The following is a 21,485-nucleotide window of genomic DNA, read 5'->3' as shown; positions in this document are numbered from 1 at the left end:
GCCTCAAGGCTGCAAGTTCCTCACTCCTGTTAAGTTAAACCATTTCTTATTAGGAGGCAAGATGGGGAGTCCAGACTACTAGGCCAAGCTACTACTCCAAATGGACCATGGACCCTGTCCTGCCATCTTGTTCATGCCTGGTACCATGACACCAATTGAGATGGAGTATGAGCTAATCTTACTATCTTCTGCCCTGGCTAGACCCCGACTCATGGAGTATTGTGTTCAGTTTAGGGCCACATTTTATGAAGAGCATTGATAATAGGGGTGGAATTGATAGAATACAGTGAAAAGCCTTGAGATTATTCCACTTACGGGAACTGGCTATGTTCAGCATGGAAAAGACTTAGGGGTACATGGACTGTCAGAAACTGACAGTCATCCTGTGGAAGAGAGATTCAATTTAGTCTGCTTGGCCTCCATGGGCATAACTAGGAATGAGTACAAAGTTGCAGGGAAGCAGCATTTGGCTTGATATGAGTAAAATGCCTATTAACTCGGAGTTGGAATAGGCTGTCTCAGGAATCTTCAAAGAGAAGGTTGGAGCCCTCCGGGGTGGATACATCTGATGTAGACAGCAGGTTGGCCAGACTACTCAGCCTGTCCTCCCCATCTCTTCCATCCCCAGTGGAGACCTGAACATTACCTCCAAACACCAGGATGCACCAGGAGCTTCACCTATCAGATTCCCAACCTCACCTAAACGCTCCTGACTGCTTTCTATGCGCTACCTCCTCCACAAACAGTACTTAGCAATTCCAGAACAGCCCCTGCTTTACTGTCACAGTTACGGGAGAAACCCACTCCTTTACTTTGGAATGGCTCTGATTACCAGAAAGTTTTCCCTTATGCCTCTTATGTCTCTGCAACCTTGTTTACTCTCTGAAGCCATGGACAGATCCTCATGATGGATCTTCAAATATTTGATACTCACCATGTCTCCTCCCTCCCAGAGTTCCCCAGGCTAAGAAGCCCCTATTCCTTCAACTGATCCTTCTATGGTATTCTCTCCTCATTCTGGTTTCCTTCATAGGGTCTTAGGACTTACAGTGTGAAGGACCTTCAGAAATCATCCACTCCAAAACCACTGCTACAGAGGAAGAAGTCAAGAGCCAGAAGGGGTCCCTCCTGTTGGCCCTGACTCTCCTGGCAAACTCCAACTCAGGGGCCCGTGTTCTGGCCCCTCCAGCAGCCTACCTCCACTGAAGTATTCCAGCTTGTATATGTCGTTCCCAGAAAGTAGTGCCCCAAACACAATTCAGTACTCCAAAGGGGGCTGACTAGAAGGGGGCAGGTTGACCATCACCTCCCTTGTTACACAGTCTGAGATACCATGAGCTTTTGTGGTTGCCTATGATCAGGGACTCACATTGAACTTGCTCTCACAATTTTTTTTATATGAATTATCTGCTACATAGCCAGCACTCACCCTCCAGAGGCACATCTATTCCCCTTCCCCATCACTTGCTCCTAACTCCCCAAAAAACAAACAAAAAACAAAACCCCCAAACCATTGTTTATGTCTGATCTTTAAAAAAAAGGAAAAATACAATAAACGGTTCAATAAATAGAAAAAAATTACAAAATTACATGATCTTTCCTCTTAATATATAAGAAAAGGTGAGGTGAATTGGGGACATGCGGAGGTAGGGGGCCTGGCTGTGCAGCTGCCTTGTCCCCTTCTCCTGCCACACGGACAGACAACAGATGGAGGGACTCACAAGGGGGCAAACACAACAAAAACACGCCCCAGTTAAGGAGAATACTTGGGGGGAGGGAGAGGGGGAGAATGCCACATGACTGGAGGTTTTCCTTCCCGTATATATTAAGAATATGGGGTGAGGGAGGGAGTTTCCTGTCTCTCTGACATCTATCTTCCCAAAAATCGATTTAAGCAAGAGCCCTTAAGCTCTGCTTGTGTTCCTGAGTTGAGGTTGTCCAGTGATGGGCAGGTTGGGGTGGGGGTCAGTTGGGACTAAGTTGTCTCAGTCCTCTCCAGGGATGGCAGCTGCAGCAAGGAGCCCCCTGGAAAGCCTCCCTTTCCCAAAGGCAAGATAGGGGACAATGCTCCATGGAAGTCCCCATGGCTGAGCAGTGAGTGGGAGTGTGCCCCCCTTTCCTACCTGGGGACCCCAGGGCCCCAGGCAGAACCAGGGGAGGTGAGGTATAATGCCCAGGCCATGGGGCTTGGTGGAGGAGGACACTCCCCTCCTCACAAAGTCAACAAGAATCCTTCACTGGGCAGGGGTAGGGGAGGGTGTTTCTGGAGGGAGGGGAAAGCCAAAGGATACTGGCTCTTCCTCTTCTACCCCAGGGGCAGGGCAAAGGTGATAAAGAGCCACAGACACATGGGACAGGCCCATAATTCCACTGGAAGAGTTACGAGGTGGAGAGATTCTAGGTCTGGGCCAAGGAAGGTGTGTAGGTATATTAGGGATGTGGGGAGAGAGGATTGGGGTGGGAGGTGAAGTTCACATGCCATTCATAGATAATTAAAGACCTCAAGCCCAAAGTGGCTGGGTCTGCTACATTTCCTTCAAGATCTGGTTCAAAGGGGAAAGCTGGCATGCAGGGCTACCCCCACCCTAGCTAGTCCTAGAGGGTCCAAGAAGCCCAGCCTCCAGTCTGGGATCTGCCCTAGGTAATAACTTGAGGGGTTTTCCTAATAGCCCTTCCCCTTGGCCCCCTCAGCTGTCCTGGCCTTGGTCAGTCAGGTCTTGGGAGGCTGGGGTATGGCTTCTCATCCTAGGGTCCTTGCCCACATGCCTGTATGCATACACATGCTGGCACCCCTGGAGATGAAGTGGCTGTTGGGGGGTGGGGGAGAAGGAGAAGGCAGGACTCCTTACCCCTTACTGACTTCATGCCCAGTGACCATCCCCACCCTTCTAATCCTTCAAAACCGCTCCAGACGGTTTCTAACCTAATACTGAAATGCTGATTGCATGGGGAGGTGTGCAAGCCCCTGCCATATAAATTAAACACTCAAATCTTCATCTTGTGCCTGGGGCCCAGCCCGGCTAGGCGGGGGGAGAAGTGGGAAGTGGCTCGCAGGGGAAGGGGATTTCCCTCCCCAGGCACCAGCAGCCCCTCAGCCAAAGCGCTCCCGGACCAGAAGCATAAGCTTTTTCTTCCCTTTGTAGGTCTGTTTGAGGTTGTCAAGGAATTGGGCAAACTGCAAGTGGCCATCAGGAGCCAGCAGGAAGGTCTCCCGTGCTTTGCCCAGGAACTCGATAAACTCGCCATAGTGTCGGGGGCTGATGTGTGTCAGGCGAGAGTGGGTGGTGGTGACATAGGCGGCCACAGCTGCATCAAGCAGCTGGCAGAGGGGGGCCCGGTCTGTGGCCAAGGGCTTCGTGGTGCCTGCCCCTCGGCGACCACCCAGAGGGCCAAGGCCGGGAGAGCTCAGAGTCCAGCGGTGCAGGATGTCCGCAAGCATCGGCGCACACTGCACACTCTGGATAATTAGGGGGACAATGGCTGAGAGCTCATTCCGGCCCAGGGAGTGGCTCAGGGAGCAGGCCCACAGCACATCATTGACAGCGGGGTGGCTGTCCTGGTTGAAGGCAATGCTCAGGTGGGTCAGAGCTAGCGTGGCCAGCTTGTAGGCCCTTAGGGGAAGGCCTCGGTGCTCCATGTAGCGGGCCACGGTGAAAAGGTGGGAGTGGCCCATGCCACCTGCTGCTGCGTCTAGTACAATCTGGTAGGCGGCCTCAAAGGCAGCGTGGTTCTTCTCACAGAGAGTCAGAGCGGGCAGGGCACAGTTCTGGGGGTCCTTCATGGCACACTGAAGGGCCAGGGTCCTGGCACAGCCACAGAGCTCCTCTCGACGGGCAAAGTCCAGGTGAAGGCGCAGAAGGGTGGCATGGGTGGTGCCTGTCACAGCTACGATAGTGGTGGCCTCAATGGGTGTGAAGAGGGAGTACCAGTTCTGCATGATATTCATTAGGGCCTGGGCACCTATTTGGAAGGTAATAATATGAGGAGCTGGGGCCATCAGCCTTCTTAGATGGGGCTGGGGCTGAGGCTGATGGGACCAGACAGGGTCAGGGGCTTGTGGAAAGAATGGACTTAATGTCAAGAGACCTCAATTCAAATCCCGGCTACAACACTTACTACCCATGTAACCCTGGGCAAATCACCCATTTCTCACCCATTTCCTCTGAGTCCAAGCTTCCTTATCCAAAAAATAGAGATGATAACATTTATGCTCCCTACCTCACAGGCTTGTTGTGGGGAAATGTGCTTTGTAAATGTAAAATGGCTAAAGAAGTGGGCATGGTTAGTCTTGTTGGCTCACAGAGCGCAAGAATCAGGTCAGAGCCAGCTCAGGAGTCCAGGGATGGCTTCCTGTCCTGTCTTGTCCTGGTGCTGAAAGCACGGGGAGTCACCTAAGAGGGGCTGGAGGGCCCCACCCACAGCATCTCAGCAACAAGCCCGCTTGGGCTGCTCCTGACAGGGGCCTGGAGTGATTCCCATTGGCGAGGGCGGCCCGGTTAGGCCGGGGACAGAAACCAACCCCGAAACCCATGTTTCAACAGAAAGTAAGTGAGCAAGTGAGGGCAGGACTAGGAAGTGGCTGGGCTGTCCCGGCCTCAGCTGCCCAAGGGCTGGGGTGGGGGGGAGACAGGCCTGGGCAGGCTGGAGCCCAGGGGACAGGCCTGGGCTTGACAGGCTCTTAGGCGAAAGGTGGCAGGCAGCAGCCTTTCCTGTATCCTGTCCCCCTGCCCTTACGGGACATGAAGCGATGCATGGGAGAGAAAATCCAAGCTTCATGAGTTCTCTCCCATACCCTTCATCCTCCCTCTCCCTTTGAGGGAAAGAAGCCACCTTGGAAATAGAAGAACAATATGACAGAGAGGGAGTTAGCAAGTTATCTCCCCACCTCAGCATCTCGTATTGCCTTTGTCTACCTCCAGTGGTGCAGTGGATAGAGTGACCTGGTCAGGAAGAAGACCCCAGTTCAAATCTGGCCTCAAACACTCATTAGCTGTGTGACCCTGAAGCAAGTTTCTTAACCCTGTTTGCCTCAGTTTCCTTATCTGTAAAATGAGCTGAAGTGTCTCTGTCAAGAAACTCCCAAGCCAAAAAAACCAAACAAACCCCAAATGGGGTCATGAAGAGTTGGAATTAAACAACTGACCAAGCAAACCTCGACCTACCATCGCCCTCCAAGGCATCCAGTCTGATGGTCTCACTCCCTGACCCACATGCCAGCTTCACCTTCACCCCTGGGTCTTTCCTCATGCCACTGCCCTGACTGCTACTGCCCTCCCTCCTCACTTCCACCTCAGAACCCTAACCTTACCGATGTGCCATGGCCCAGATCGGGTCCCAGCTCCTCTGGGGAGTCTCCCCCGGCACCCCAGGATCTCTTCACTGAACTAGGTCACACGACTTAGCGCTGAGGGGGTTTTTAGAGATTGTCTGGTAAGCACCTTTATTTTCTAGATGAGCAAACTGACGACTAGAACAGTAAAACGACTTGCCTAAAGTCAGACAGTCAGCAAACAGAGGTGGGGTTCCAACCCCAGTCCTCTGACTCCAAATTCCATCTCTTTTGCCTGTCTGCCTGGGTCACTATTTCCTGTCTTCCCAAAGGAATCTTCAGGGTCTAGGTCTCCTTTGGTTCCCAACTACCCCCAGATGCCAGGTCTATAGAGCCGAGTATGAAGCAGATTCATCACCCAGCCCCATTATCAGGGCTGGGTCACAATGGGCCAGGGGAAGGGGCTGACCCTTACCAATCTCCGTGGCACAGCTGACAAGCCAGCGTACCATCTCTCTACGGCGCCACGTCACAGTGTTCAGAGTCATCCGCATCACCTGAGCCGCAGGCACGAAAGGGGAAACGGGAGGGGAGAAAAGAAAGGTGAGGGTCACGATGAACGCTGCACCCATGCGCCCCCTCAATCTGCCAGTCTCTCACCTGCAGCCCTAGCTCCAGGGATATATTGAGCAAGGTGGTGTCTGGGGGTGCATTGGCTGGTGTGGCTGTCTTGCAGGCATCTTGAGCCAGCTTGAAGAGTAGGGCTGGAGAGTGGATGTTCTGCTGGATGGAGCCCAGAACTGTGTGCAGCCACTTGGGGTCCCCTGCGGGCAGGCATGAGGCAACAGGGGCTACGTCTATCCACCTGCCTCTCGTGGACGCGCAATGATTTGTGGTGTCATGTGTTTTGGGGGCATGGCTGGGCTCAGGGATAACCGCCCAGTCCCAAGCCTTTTTATGGTCTCTGCCTAGTTCCCTGAAGCCCAGGCTCCTGGGTCTTACCTTTAGCAGCTGTCAACATGGTAGAGGCCAGCTCACACTGGCGTGTCTCCAGGTGGCCAAGGATGAACCAGCGGGGAAAGCGGCTGGTCATCATAGAGTCCAACGGGTTGTGGTGGAGAAGGTCCCCAGCAGGCAGCACAGTCTCGAGCACAGGAAGCCTGAAGGGTAGGGCAAGGTGGGAAATGAGGAGAGAGAAGCCTCATGCTGAGAGAGGCAGAGAGGGGGGCACCAAGGCTCAGTGCTTTCCATGGGCTATCACTGCTGGCCAAAAGACTCTTTGTCATAGCCTCTGGTCTCTCAGAGCCTCCTGGAAATAGCAGTGTGGCCTTGGCCAAGTCAAGGTGCTTGCCACAGTAGGGAATGTCTGACAGACAGACAAGTTATGTCCAAAACAGCTGGAGGAGGGAGAGCGCCCCCACAACCACGGTGGTTAGGGAAGCCTTCCTGGAGGAGGTGGTGCCCCAGCTGAGCCCAAAGGAAGCTACAGCTTCCAAGAGATGGAGGTTGGGAGGGAACGCCTTCTAGGCAATCCTATTCTGTGGTGACACAACTTGTACAAAGACATGGAGGAAGGAGATGTAGTGCTGAGTCTGAGAGACAACGAAGCAGGCCAATCTGGCTGGGAAGCCTTGGATTCGAACCTAGGTCAACTAATTCCAAGCCCAACAGTCTCACCAGAACATCACACTGGCTTTCTACTCCCTCATCTGTCTTCTAGAGCTGGACACAAAACCGGATACAGGGCAGGTCAGTAAAGATCTGATGGCTGAACGGGTGAAGGGGAGGCTAGGGTAACGGGGGAGGGAGTACGGGGTAATGGATGAGGGAAGCTGCAGGACCTCAGGATCATAAAGTCACAGATTCTGAGTGGGAAAGAACCTTAAGACCATCGAGTCCAATTTCCTCATTTTACAGATGAGGAAACTGAGGCTGAGGTCAAGTAACTAGTCCAGTGTCACATAGCTAGTGAGTGTCAAAGGCAAGATTTGGGTTTGGGAGGTCAGATGGGCCAGATGATGGAAAGCCCCCAGTGCCAAGCCAAGGAGTCAAGAGGCGAGACCAGATCCACACCCAGGAAACAAGGAACAAAGGTGAGAGAGAACAGAAATCTGCTGTCACACCGGGTAGCCAGAAGAGAGCCTTGAGTGACCGGCACGGACAAGGACTGTTGCCTTACTGGGTGAAAGCATCAGTAATAAGTCCCCATCTTTGGGGGTGTTCAGACTGATCAGGTCCTTTCCTTACCCTGTCTCCAATACGGCTCCCACTTCTCTTTTCAGACTTCTTTCTGGTCATGAACTCAATCAATACTCTAGCCAAACTCGCCTGCTAGCTCTTCTCTGAGCCCAGGAGAGTGCCACCCAAAAGAAACAAAGCCGACTGGTCCATGTGCCCTGGTCTGGGACTCCCCTCCCCTTCATCTTGTGGAATCATGGCTCCTTGTCCCCCCACTTGGCAGGGCTACCTCCCTCCTTAGGTTACCTTGTATTTATCTGTTCATTTACGACTGGTATTCCCCCAGTAAAATGGAACCTTCTCAAGGGCAGAGACTCTTGTTTTCATCTTTGTAACTGAAGGGCATAGCACAGAACCTTTACACACAGTAGGTGTTTAATGAAAGCTTACAGAGGTGAGGTTCAGGCCTAGGCACACACAGTGGCTGAAATGAATCATCAGCATCAAGGAGATGCTGAATAGCGGTGAGGTGGGGGGAGGGGGTGAGCCACATCCCCTATCCCACCCCCTTTCAGGGCAGATAGGCAGGCCTCTCACTTGCTTATCTGACCCCAGGTGGCACTTTCTGCTGCTCCCTGGTGGGGGTGGAAGGGTGATCAGAGCCTGTTCCATGCAGACACCTACCTCATAGCACGGAGAGCAAGGCGGTATGCCAGGTCAGGGTCATGGGGCAGCAGGGCCGTGAAGAGGAAGCGGGCAAACGTGTGCATGGGCACGCTCTCTCGGAACAACACCTCGCCAAAGCCACTGAAGGGTCCCCCTAATGGGAGAACACTGTTCAGCATGGGATAGGTAGGGTAGGCGACGGAGGGAAATGGGGTCCCCTTCTGGCACTTGGGACTTTTCCTTCCACCCTTTGGGTATTAAGTAGGGCCTAAATTTCCATTTCCCCATTTAGTGCTTTGAGATCTCTTGCCTGGAGATGTTTAGAGAAAGAACAGACTTCTCTGAGGAGCCCTTCCCACATAGATAGCTGTGATGAGGGGCGAGGAAAATACTGGGCTGGGGTGTGTTTTCTGTGACTTTCGCCGTGGTTCACGCTACTCCCCCCCAAAGGCAGGGCAGGTTCCCTCCAGTCTCGGGGGTGGGGGCTCCTCTGGTGGGCAGTGGGCCAGGACAGCGATGCCTCCAGTGCTCTCACCCTCCAGCAGCAGGGCTGCCTGCTTGCGTAGCCCCTGCACCAGCCTCTCATCCAGCTGCACCTCGTCCAGGAGGGCCAGCAGCTGCTCCTCGCTGCGCACGACCTTGTCCTGAGCGTAGAGCCCCTCGGGCATGGCCCGCTGCTGCCCAAGACCCAGCAGCGCCACCTCCAGGGCTAGGGACAGGTAGGATTCACCAGGGTTGCCAGGGACTGTCACATGCTGGTAGGTGGACTTCCGCTTCTCAGAGGCTGGGTCTGCAGAGCAGTCAACAGCAGCCTTCTGGCCCTACTCCTGCCCCAGCAGGGGAAGGTGCCCTGCCCGGGTGCTCCTCTGCCTCCTCCTCACCTCCCTCCTGGAGACAGGGACTTCTCTCCAAAAGGTTCCCACCCATCTTCTTTTGGGGACAAAAGATGCTCTCATACCCAACCTCTCCCTAGCCCATCCTGAAGGCTGGATCCTTCCAGGCCTTGGCCCAGTTGTGAAACTAGCCTCTGAGGTACCCCTCCTTACCCTCAGTATAGCCCCCATACCATCAACACGTCCTCTGCTCGCTCTCCGTACCTGGATAGAGGCAGAGACCCTGGTCCTCCACATGGCAGGCCTCCAGGAAGGCCCGGCAAAGGCAGCTGATGGGCTCCAGCGGATGGCCCACCCATCCCTCCACATTCGTGATACTGGTGGAGCCCTTCTGGAGCAGTTCTGGAGAGGGGAGAGGAGGATGAGGCCAGGAGGCCGAGCTCACTTTCCCAGATCTCTAGATGCCCACATCCCTGGCGTAGAAGTAACCCAGAGAACCTCCTCTCTCAAAGGTGGGAAGTGTTGGCTTTCTCCTCTGATTCATTTTACCACAACACAGAGGAACTACCTTCAACTTTCTCATCTTTTTTGAGGGATGGTGCTATATTCTCCTGGATCTCTTTCATCCCTCTAAACTATTCTTCTTCTGGCTGCCCGTCTTCCTCTTGCTATTAAATGTAGGTGCCAACATAACTGGCACCTTTCTGGCGAGTGATAGTCCACGACCTATGGTAGGGGGAGAACCTTCGGCCTCAAGGCCACATGTGGCCTACAAGGTCCTTGCGTGAGGCCTTTTGACTGAGTCCAAGTTTTACAGAACAAATCCTTTTATTAAGGGGACTTGTTCTGTGATGTTTGGATTCAGTCAAAGGGCCGCACTTGGGGGCCTCGAGGCTGCAGGTTCCCCACTCCTGACCCATGGGAATCAAGTCTAAACCCATCAGCCTGGGATTGAAGACCCCCCATAATCCCAGGAACACAGATCTTAGGGCTGGCATCACAGAATCTCAGAGTCAGCAAGGACTTGGGAAGCCGTCTGGTCTGACTTCTCCCCAAACAGGAATCTACAGTGGAGCACAGCTGGCAAATGGTCATCCAGCAGCCGCCTGAACACCTTCGATGAAAGGGAATGCACCGTGCTCCTGAGCCTGCCCTGCCCACGTTCTCCCTCACGTGAACAGAGATCCGCCTCTGGGCAGCTCCCCGTTACCCTCCTGGTCTGGCCTGCCAGGGCTCGTGAGACCAAGTCTCTTCTGTTTCCCAGATGCTAACCCTTCAAATGCTTGCAAGAAAGAGGATGTGTTCCCCAGGGCTTCTATTTTCTAGCTTAAACCCCACCAGTTTCTTCATGGGCATCTTTTAAGACCCTCGCTGTCCCAGAGCACTCCCCCCTCCACAAATGCTCTCCAGGGACCTTGTGGTCATCTTCTAGTCCAACCCCCTCATTCCACAGAGGAGTAAACTGAGGCCCAGAAGAAGGGAAGGCCTTTCCCAAGGTGGCACAGGCCGCACAAAGCAGAGCTCAGACCCATGAGACTCAAAGCCACGGCCCTTTGCTTCCGCACTCCAGTACACTCCCTCCGTATTCCCACCCTCCCGAGCTCCATGTTTCTTGCCACTCGCACAGTGCTAAGTGTCTCTGGGGAACTTGTGAACTTCTCTTCAGGAGGCTGTGAGCTGCTCGGGGGGGCAGGGATGCTGGCCTGCCCTGCCCCTCACCCCAGGCCTGGGGTGGGGCAATGAAAGATAGGATAGTGGAATGGGCAGAACATGGGAGGAAAGCCTGGGTTCGAGGCCTGGGCTCTAGGTCAGACATTGGTAGCTCTGGACTATGGGTAAGTTACCTCCCCTTCTAACTTTCTCATCTGTAACATAAGGATAATAAAAGAAAGCAACGGTGATAATAACTACTAGCGTTTCCATAGCACTTTGAGGTCTGCAAAGTCCTTTACATCCATCCTCTCCATTGAGCCTCCAAACAGCCCTGTTAGTGCTGCTATTATCCCCATTCTACCCATGGGGAAACTGAGGCTCAGAGGGAGTACACAACTTGGGGAACATGTCAGAGGCAGGATCTGAACCCACTTCCTCCCAACTCCACGTCCCACATGCTTTTCACCAAGACACAATGCTGCCTTTCCCACGCTGGCCTTCCTTCTAGTCCTCACACACAACCTTCCACCGCCTGTAGCCATGAAGGTGCTCAGGCCGCTCAGGCCTGGAATGCACTCTCCTCTTAGAATCCTTCATTTTCTCCAGAGCTCAGCTCAACGGCCAGCCCCTAGCTGAGGCCTTCCTTCACCCCCTCTGCTATGCATCAGCCAGCATTTACTGTGTGAGCACTCAGACAGTTACGTGCTATTGCCCCAATAACAGAATGCAAGCTCCTGGAGGGCAAGGCCTGTTTTACTCTTGTCTTTGTATTCCCAGCACCAGGCACACAGTAGGTGCTTAATAGGTGCTCACTGACTGACTGCCTGGCCTGCTCCCACCTCCTTCACCATGTGTGGTAAGGAAAGCACTTGGTAGACTTGGAGGCACCACAGATACGCTCTGTGTTCTCCATCGCCTCAATAAAAAAGTAGGAAGTAACACAGTATATTGGAAAGAACACTTGCTCTGGAGCTGGAGGTCCTGGGTTCAGATCCTGCCGTAGTTGTTTCCTAGCTCTGTGATCCTCCCTGGCCCTCAGTCTCCTCATCCGTAAAAGTGGGGCTGGGCCCAGCCAACTGACCAGCTCCCTCCCACAGTGGCAGCACCACAGACCAAGGCCACAGGTCCCAGAGTGACAATAGTAATTCACACTGCTAAAATGTGTTCTTCACGGCTCAGGGAACCTGGCAGCCAAGGCCATGCCTATCAGCTCCTTCCCACTGATAAAGCACACAGGATCAGGGTCCATCTTGCCCTGCCACAGGGATGGACCTGTCCCCTGACCTCTGTGGGCCCTGCCCACCTTTCTTCTGCTGCTTGTAGCTCTCCAGCTGATGGCGCCGCTGCAGCCTCAAGGTGTGGACCACAGCACATGCCAGGCGCAGGGCCTCCCGGGGGTAGCCGTGGGAGCGCAGGGCGTCCACTCGAGCACAGGCGGTGGGGAAGGGCTCACCCAGCCAGAGCGGGCGGCCCTGGGGGTCAAAGCTCAGCTTGTCACCCCCGCTGCCACCACTGGTCTTGAGGCCTGGCCCGTAGTAGTCACTGGCCAGGATCTTCTGAAGGTGAGGGTCCCCCCAGCGCAGCTCCCCAGCTTGCAGGGCACGTCCAAACACTGTGTGGCGAGTGGTTGCTGTGCCAAGAGACGTGACAGAGGTCAGCCCCTGGCCAAGCATAGCTGTCTGGGGAAGATCTGGCTCAGACAGGCCAGCACAGGGGAAGGTGCTGTGATGGGCTCAAGTCACTGCTTCCCTCAGAGACAGAATATGCATCTCCCTCTTGCTAGAAATACAGAAAGGGAGGGCTGGAGATGTCAAGAGTTTGGATTCTAGACACCCATCCACCCTGCAGAGGAAAACCAGGCTCTGGGAAACGGGTTAAGACTGGTCCACTTCCAGGATGGGCGCAGCTGGCACCATGGAAGACATGCCATGTGGTGTGGCCCTACCTGGCCTAGGGGGAGAGGCAGACTGCAGGGATGGCCCGGCAATACCCTCAAAGGAATAGTTGCCCTCTTCCAGTGGGCAGACGCTCAGCTCATCCCACTGCTTCAGCTGCTGAAGCCAGCCTGTCCGCTCCTCAGGTCGGCAATGGGGGCTCAGGACCACACATACCCAGAGGGCTCCTGTCAGGAGAGGAGGAAGAAAGGGCAGGGGTGGGCAAAGCTGAGCAGCTGCTGGGGGAAGAGGCCGGGCCCTGAGGTCCCTCAGGACTCACCTAACTCGTCCCACAGCTGCCGGCATTTGTCCGTCATGCCCGCGCCCTGCTGCCGCCAAAGGGCCAGTCGAGGGTCCTCGAGGAACTGCTGTGTCATGAGGATAAGCATTCTGGCGCCGTTGGAGTCCCGCATTCGCAGCATCTCCCGAACCTAGGCCAGGATCGTGCTAAGTCAGAGGGAGCGCCCGGCACATCCCTGACTCCTCCTCCTAATGCCCCGCCCCCCCCAGCTCGGCCAGTCACCTTATTGAACATAGACTGCAGCTGTTTGCTCGCCCCATAGTAGCCACCATTGGAGAGCAGCTGCTTGACCTGCTCCTGGATCTGTTCCTCATCCAGGTGCCAACAGTTGGCATCCTCAATGCCGGCGCCAGCTGTGGGGTCAGGGGCACCTGGGACAGGGAGGGAGGGGGCAGAGCTGAAACAGCAGCAGCCCCCTGTGGGGCCCTGACTCAGCATCCCCAGAGAGGCAGGCCCACGAGTGGCACGCAACCCTGACTCCTTCCCAACACCCCAAATCCTCCCACATCTCACGCACGCCCAGAAAAGCCCAGTATCTCCTTGAAGTTGCCTCTTCCTAGACACGCACCTAACACCTCCTCTGGCTCCCTGAGAGCCACACTTCCATATACACATATGGACCAAATACCTCCTCACACACCCCTGTCTCTCAAAGAAACCCAGAGCTTAGACACCTCCACCCACAGGTCCAACACCATCCCAGAGCCACATCTCACAGACACCCACACTTCTCCTCATACAGAGACCAAGCACTTTCTCACCTCCCCTCAATGTTAATGACCTAGAATTTTGGAGGCGGAAAGAACTCTGAGATGCTCTCTTCTGCCTCCCTCTTCACCCCCTCAGCTGTCCCAATTCACCCGGTATTTATTTATCTACATATCTCAGTACCTCACTCTTCAGAATTAAGCTCCAATGAGACTCGCTGTTTGTCTTCGTATGGCCTGTGCCTGGCATGCCATCGGCTCCTAATAAATGCTGGTCCTGGTTCCTGATGCCACACCCCTCAAAAGTGGCTCTCCAGCTTTTGCTTGAGGACCATCAAACAGGGGTTCCCCACCCCCTCTCAAGGCCCTCCATTCCCCTTTCTGACACTTCTAATTCTTAGCATGTTTTTTTCTGAAATCAAGTCTGTATTGGCCTTTTCAGCTTCTACCCAAGGCTCCTGTGGGACAGCCTGTCAGATACTTGCACACACAGCTATGAGGGGGCAAAGGAGATCCCCTCCCCTCCACGCATGTTCTTCAGATCCTTCTCTGTTCTGGCTGTCCTCTTCTAGACATTCTCCAGTTCGTCAGCGTTCTTGCAGAGGTGTGGCGCCCAGAACTGGACAAAGCCATGAGATGTGGGAAAGCCCCTTCTTGTTTTAGCACTGATGTCTCTCTTTATGTAACCTATGACTGCATTAGCTTTTTTGGACTGCTGTACCACAGTGCACTGACTCATGCTAAGCATGCAGTCCACTAAGATCATGAGCTCTTTATCAGATAAACTGCTGTTTACCCACCTCTCCCCCATCTTGTGCTCCTGAAGCTCACCTTTGGAACCCAAGCATAAAACTTTACATTTGTCCCTACTGGAATTCATCTTATTAGCTGTAGCCTGGTGCTCATCTGGCCTGTTGTCCAGCACATCAGCTTTCCCTCTCTGCTTTATCACCTACAACACTCACATAGAATAGCTGAACGTACAAAATGCCTCCACTCCTCCCCTCTCAACACAGCTCTCTTCCCTGCTACCCCAACCTCCGTCATGAGACTTGGGGAGGGGTCCCTGTCTCTGCCACAACCTTTCTGGGACAGGAATGGGAAGGCCCCAAACCACTCTTGGGGGACCAGCCCAGAATTTCTCTGCAGCTTCCCTAGCCCCCATAGGGCCCTTACCATGTACACGGTTGATCTCAGACCCCAGGAAGAGGATCTCATCTGCTAAGCGCTGGGCAGTGGGTAGCACCTCAGTGTGGTGGGCGCTGATCAAATACTGGACAAACTTCTGCAGCTGGTCCCTGTTCATCTGGGACAACGTCTCGGAAATTGGCAGCCGAAGCTCCACCTGGCGGGCATGGCGGATGCGGTGCAAAGACAGTGCCACCACATGGGCGCAGTAGAAGAGGTCACGGTTGTCACAGCCGCAGCTCACCGAGGTGATCTTGCATCGGTCGAAGCTGATGGACACGTGGTAGAGACGCTCTGGCTCACTGGGGCCCGCGGGCTCCGTCACATTTCCACTCAGGTGGAAGCCTTAGGAGATGGAGAATGAATAAACAGCGAGAGACACTGAGAAGTGGCAGGCACCCAGATGGAGACCGATGGCGAGCCATGATGAAAGGAGCACGTGGAGGAGCCGCGCGGACCTTAAGAAATTGGGCCTGGCCCCCTCACTTGATAGAGGCCCAGAGAGGGAAGGGACTGACTCGAGGTCACCCAGCCAGGCCCCCACCTCCCAGTCCAGTGCTTGGCGACACAGGCTGCCCCTCCCAGAATCACAAAATGGTAGCACTCAAAGTAGGTCAAGAGATAATGCGACCAGGACCCTCACTGTACACTGAATTGAGGCCCACAGAGAGGAAAGGGGAGCTAAGGGCCAGGTCCTCCTGATCTAAATCCAGTGATCTTTCCACAGTACTGTATCCTCTATCAAGTGGGCAGCAGTAGCCAGACTACAGCCCTTTCCTCTAAAGCTCTCAGTCAACAGTCAGTGGCCCCCAGGGATGAAGAAGCAGGGAAGCAGCCAGAGTCCTGCCTGCCTGATGCTCCAGCCGGGCCCCTGGCCCATGCCAGGCCTGCTGGGACACCAGGGCTCCCACATCTTCCTTCTCCAAGATTCTGTGGGTGGTCAGGGTGGAGGAGCTCATCTAGCAGGTTTATTCTGCCTCCTGAGAGTTCTGTTGGCCTCATCAGGTTAAGCCAGGTCAGACTAATTAACCTTCCCAGGGGGAGGAAGAAGGGAAGGTCCTGACACTTTGGCACAGGCCCAATTTCCTGAGGTCACCAGGACCAGGTGAGGAACACCATTAATAAAGGCTAATGACCCCCAAGCCCAGGCTACCCCAGTGCTGTGCTCTTCTCTCATTCCCAGATCCCCAAACACCCAGAAAATACTCATTAACTCCAAGGGCCCCACAACCAGCTTGGGTGGCAGGAAGCGTGGAAGCGCCTGGTGTGGTGAGTCAAGGGCACTGAGGGGGCAGGAAGGTGCCCTGATAGCTAGGGGTGGGGTCTAGGCTGCCCCCTTTCCTCAGGGCTGGGCTCTGCCACTGCCAGTGGGGACCCCCTCTGATACAGAGGGGAGTGACAAGAGCACCGGATCTGGAACCAGGGCCCCCAAGCTCAGATCTCAGCTCTGCCACTTGCCAGCTCTGTGGTCAAAACTCTCTGCGCCTCCATCTCCTCGTCTGACAAAGTCAGATGATCTCTAACATTCCTCCCCATTCTAAAAATGTTGTGGTTCTATGGCGTGGCCCTTTCTCTGGGGGGGTCAGGGGACCAGACTCCAGTGTTCCCACCCTGTCCAATTAAGGCATGAGCCTCTGGTGCTCACCCAGCCAAGCTGCCCAGGCTTCACGAGGCTCCAGCCCCAAGTACAGAGGTTGGGAGTTTGACCTGTGCAAGGCCAGAGGGCACTACCTACTACTCCTTGAACAGAGAGGGTCTGCCCCTACCCCAACCCAGGCTTTCCTCAATACTGAGCACCCAGTTTGAGCCCCTATGCTGTTTTTCTATCTCGTGTCACGCTAGCCAAGTCATTTCCCTTCTCTGGCCCTGTATTCTCATCAGTAAAATGAACAGATTGGGCTAAATAACTTTTTTTCAACATATAAATTTTCTTTTTATTATGAACTTAGCAAACATGAGCATTTCAATGTACAAAGAACAGAAAAGAGGACCATATAAGAAACCAAACTGTTGCTCTGTGGAGAATTTGCCTTTTTTTTTAAATGAGGAAATACTCAGTTTTGTACTGCAGTAACTAAACTGCCCTGCCCTGCCTGTGTCCCTTCTGGATTTACTTCTGTGTTCTTTGGGGTATCTAACAAATCGGTCCATGGAAGACCTGCTCTTTCTTCTCTTCTGTTTTCTTGTAACACTAAGCACCAACTGCCCTTCCCCCCAGATGGAAGCTCTGTCTCATATCAAACAGGCACAAGCGAACCACACAACCCAAGCTGCCGGTCATACTTGTCTCTTTCTGTACCTGTGGTCCGTCACTTCTGCACTAAAAGGAGCCATGCAGGCTTTAGCAACATGTCTTCTAAGGTCCTTTTTCAGCTCTAGATTCTCTCTCCTGTGACTCAGGCTCAGGGTTCCCCAGTCCTAGCTCACTCCCAAAGGGTTACTTCCCTCTTGGATCCAGAGGAAGGCCGATACCGGCTTTAGCTCTCAGTTCTTTCATAAGCATGCCTAACCCTACTACCGTTTTGGGAAACTGAGAAACCAGGCCTGGGTTCAGGCTCTGGAATGGGAGGGCCCTAGCTGGGACAGCTCCTCTCAGATTGGGGGGCGGGTTGGTATGCTGCTTCTCCCAGACCCCAGATGGGCTGGAGTATGCTAGAAACCAGCTATTAGTTGGTCCCGGCCTAGGGGCTGGGACATTAAGGCAGCTTTTGATAGGCCTATGTCCTGACCATTTCAACCTCCTGAACCAAAAGGCCGAAGGGAAGGACAGGGGCCGTTGGCTGGCCAGACCCCTGTTCTGAGGCTACAGGCACACCAACCTCTCTTTTCCCCTCATTTTCTAGGAACTAATTGCCCAAACCAAATTCTTGGGGGGTGGGAGGGCAGCAGTGTTGGAAAAGGCTAAGTTCTTATAGCCACTCTGTTCTTCCCCAGTGTGGCTCTGGGTGATACTAGTCTTCACCCCCCAATTCCCCTTGTCTTTACCCACAGTTCCCTATGCACTGGGCAGATGTGCATTAGCTACAGGAACTCTACAGTCAACTTGGGGGTTTTAGTAGGAGTGGGGAGAGAGAAAACACCTGACTTATTAGCCAGGGGCATAGTTAAACCCATTGGGCTAATGCATCTCTCTTTAGGCTGAGAGGGTTACAGGGCTATACAGCACCTGATAAAGATAAAGACTGGGGGGGGGGTTAGAACTGAAAGGGATGTCAGAAACCATCCACCTTCTTTTACAGATGTAGAAACTGAGGCCCAGAGAGGGACAGGAACTTGCTTAAGGTTATATGTTTTATGTGGAATAAACAGTCAAACTGGTATTGGAGCCATGCTCCAAATCCAAGTGCTTTTTACATTATATTTTCACCAAGGCTTATTCCCCTAACCCTTCACTTGTCACCCAGCACAGGGCCAAGCTGGCCACTTACCCACTTGCAGCACTCTGTCCACAGCTCCAGTCTGTAGGAGGTGCAGCCCACGATTGAAGGGCACTCGAGAATCGTGCTCGCCTTCGGGGGGCTGGTAGCCGAGGGAAGAGTACATACATATCTCCCTCTCACTTCGTGGAAAAGACCAGAAAACGATCCGCTTCTGTACAGGCTCAGGCACCCGGGAGAACCGCTCTTCCACCTGCGGGTATGGAGTGGGGGAAAGGGGAACAGAGAAGTGTGGTGAAAACAAGAGCATGAGAGGGGGCTGGTGGAGAAGAAGCGCCACCGACCTTGGAAGCCTGGCTCTGTGGCTTACTACTCCTATTTACCTTGGGCAAATGACTTCTCTTATGTATAGAATGAGAGGCTTGATTTGGACAGCCTCCAAGGTCTTTTCTACATCTCAAGCCTACATCTGTCCTTCCAGCCCAGGAACTCTTAGGTCTAGAAGTGGCACCTTGTCACCAAGACCTAAACTATCCCTGTAACATTCCCTTCTACTCTGAACACAAAGCAGAAACAGGCAAGCTGCCCCCAGCCCTCTAGCTGCTCCAGAGCTGAGAAAAACAGGACACCTAACCCCCCCCCCCATTATCTGTCTCTTTCCCTAAGCCTTCTTCCTACATCCATTACCAGGTGATTTCTCAAAAATGTTTTGAGACAGGCCATTTCTCCCATGCATAAAAGCAGGGGGAATTCCCAGCAGAGGTGTATACACACACACACACACACACACACACACACACTGGACTGAGCTGCTGCACAGATGCACAGGCATGTGGGATGTCCACATATACAGAAGGGTCCGGGTCATTGTGGATAGATACTCCCAAATGAGGAAGGGCAGGCACCTTGTACAGATGTACGCGTGCATGGGATGATGCATGCGTCTGTGCAGGTCACATGCACAAGGGACATGGGGTCATCACACAGACGTACATGGAATACAGGGGAGGGGCTTTACACAGACGCACACACACACACACAGAGGACAAGGGGAACACATGCATGAAAGATACAGGATGCCATTGTACGGATGCATGAACAGAAGAAGGTCACATGCACAGGGGCCCCATATGGAACGCAGAGGAGGGGCTGGGGTTGTAGGAGGGTCATGGCACACGGCTCAGGCATTCACATCACTTTTGTCTGTTCCTGGCTGGCTGGGGGGGCAGGCTGCACTCCCCTAGAGATGGGCAAAGGGCAGCTGCCCGCAATCTTCAAAGACCAACTGGGTGTAGAACTGATGATGGGGCCAGGGCCAGGGCTGCCTTTGCTGGCTGAAGGGATGGACAAGATGACTAACTAGGTATTTTCCAGGGCTATGATTCAGAACCTGTGCTCAGACATATAAAGCCGCCAGGAAGGCTAGGCTGTTTAACTCTTGAGTAGCCCAGAAAGCAAAACAAACAGCTGCTCAAGTTGGACAAAGGTAGCACAACAGACTGAGGGGCTTTTTTCTCACAGGGGGGGCTGCCTAGCCCCTCCTCTTCTTTCCCCTCCCCCAAGGTCCTGTCCTGAACTCAAGAGCAAGAAAGGCCCCTCTCCAGGGGGTGGGCGGAGCAGAAGCAGGAAAGGCAGGCCAAAGATGGGGCAGGAAAGGAACTGGGCTGGGTCAGGGCCTGTGATAGCAGGAGTGTCCTGCCTCAGCGGCCCCATGAATAGCTCCCATCTCACAGCATAAGGAAGAGTTAGGATGGAGGGGAAAGCGAACTAGAGTCATTTAGGAGATCTGGGTTCAAATGCTAGTTCTTCTACTAATTAAACATATGACCTTGGGGAAGTCCCTTTCTTTCTCTGAGTCTCAGTTTCCTCATCTTAGAAAAGGAGAGTCAGATCAAATGACTTTTTTTTCAGCTTTATGAATTGTAACCTTTGATCAAGGGTCCACTGAACTTCCCCACTGCTGGGTCACTGACTCATTTTCTCAGGTTTGGTGATAGCCTGCCTTCCAGTGCACCTGCCACAGGTAAACAGTCCAAGAACAGCAGCATCTACCGGAGAGCCCTTCCCCCCATCATTCCCTCCCTCTTAGGTCTGCATCTCAATAGGCTGGCAAAGGGGAGTGAAGGGATGAGTTGGAAGGACCCCAGGGTCCAGGAAATCCCTGTAGAGCCGAGACCCCCCAGGGGTGGGGGATGGGGTGGGGAGAAGAGAGAAGAGGGAGGTCAGAGCTAGATCGGAGGTCGGGGGGCTTACTTGGTAAATATCCTCTGAATGTTAAAGAGAACAGAGAGAACCCTAGGAGTTTGGGCTAGGACAGAACTTAGTACTCCCCGTCCCCCCATCCTATAGGCAGGGAAACTCAGGCCTGGGGAGGAGAAGGGACTTGCTCAAGGTCACACTAGGAGCAAAGATGAGAGCTTGGACTTGATCTCCGTCCCCCGGGGCGCTCTGGTCATGGTCCCACGCCTAGGTTTGGGGTTTTTTGACAGGGGGGAAGGTCCCCGATCCTCGCTGGGGCTGAAGCCGGGCTCTCGGGGCAGGGGCGGGGGTAGCCGGGCTCAGGATGCTCGGGGAGGGGCGGGGAGGGGGTGGGACTCGGCTCAGGATGCTGGGGAGGGGGGACGGTAATGCCTGGGGGTGCCAGCCCTTCCCGAGGCTGGGGAAGAGGGGGGAGGGTCGCCCCCCGCCGGGGGCCCCTGGGGCCTCACCTGCTCGAAGGCCCAGGTTTCGGCCACTCGCTTGGCGCTGAGGTCCAGCAGCGTCTCGACTCGGCTCCGGCCGCCGCGTCCGGCCCCGGCCTCTCGCTCCTCCGACCCCCCCGGGCAGCCCCGGCTCCGTTTGGCAGCCGGAGGGTCCATCGGGCTGGGCCGGGGCCGGGGCCAGGGCCTGCGCGGGGGCCCCAATCCCCGGCCTTTCTTAGCTGCGTCGCCCGGAGCCCCCCACCCCGGGCTGCTCCTGCTGCGCTGTGCTGGGGGAGCACGCTCAGCCACCAGCCCGGCACCCCGCGGGCCCCGGCCCCGCGTCGCTCTTCGCTTGGTCCTGGCCCCGAGTCCCGGCACGGGTCCGGCCGATGCGGCCCCTTTAAGACTCGCCACAACAATGAAGCTTCCTCGGCGGCCGCTTTATCCTCCGCCGTCGCCCCGCCCCCGCCGCCGGTCCCCATTGGGGCCCCCCCACTTCACTCTCTCGCCTCCGCCATTGGTCTCCGCCCCCCGGTTCTGGGCCGCCGCACCTCATTCGCCAGTCCCCCTGCCACTCGACTCTGGGTCACCCAGCCCTGGCCCGAGGCGAACGGCAATGTCAATCATTGACCCCTGCCGGCCAATCAGATACGGAGAGTCCAGGAGGCCCTGACCATATGTGGAGTTGCGGGGCGGGC

At 54.6% G+C, this 21,485-nt stretch overlaps 1 protein-coding gene across 1 annotated transcript; it reads right to left on the bottom strand.

The window, feature by feature from the left end:
* Positions 1–1,511: 1,511 nt before the first annotated feature.
* ZSWIM4 (zinc finger SWIM-type containing 4) lies at positions 1,512–21,231 on the bottom strand. The gene is made up of 14 exons (XM_020994944.2): positions 20,815–21,231; positions 18,158–18,359; positions 14,718–15,074; positions 13,057–13,205; positions 12,814–12,964; positions 12,545–12,721; positions 11,903–12,229; positions 9,211–9,348; positions 8,649–8,903; positions 8,132–8,267; positions 6,272–6,429; positions 5,930–6,093; positions 5,745–5,826; positions 1,512–3,960 (listed from the first exon to the last, which is right to left on the bottom strand). The coding sequence occupies exons 1-14, from the start codon at positions 20,962–20,964 to the stop codon at positions 3,092–3,094; spliced, it is 3,315 nt and encodes a 1,104-aa protein (XP_020850603.1). The 5' UTR covers positions 20,965–21,231; the 3' UTR covers positions 1,512–3,091.
* Between the last annotated feature and the right edge of the window lie 254 nt (positions 21,232–21,485).

Source organism: Phascolarctos cinereus, unplaced genomic scaffold (genome assembly GCF_003287225.1).
Source record: "Phascolarctos cinereus isolate Bilbo 61053 unplaced genomic scaffold, phaCin_HiC Scaffold_4;HRSCAF=312, whole genome shotgun sequence".
Taxonomy (NCBI): domain Eukaryota; kingdom Metazoa; phylum Chordata; class Mammalia; order Diprotodontia; family Phascolarctidae; genus Phascolarctos; species Phascolarctos cinereus.
Note: the sequence above shows the minus strand (reverse complement) of the source record. Positions and strands in the feature narration are given on the sequence as shown.

Bases quoted from the DNA above. Each gene is read 5' to 3' on its own strand.
- ZSWIM4 (XM_020994944.2), bottom strand. From the start codon at position 20,964: ATGGACCCTCCGGCTGCCAAACGGAGCCGGGGCTGCCCGGGGGGGTCG. The intron at 13,206-14,717 runs GTAAGGGCCCTA...TCCCTGTCCCAG, and splicing joins TGAGATCAACCGTGTACATG to GTGCCCCTGACCCCACAGCT. The intron at 3,961-5,744 runs GTAAGGGTCAGC...CCTTCCAAATAG, and splicing joins CAGCTGTGCCACGGAGATTG to GTGCCCAGGCCCTAATGAAT.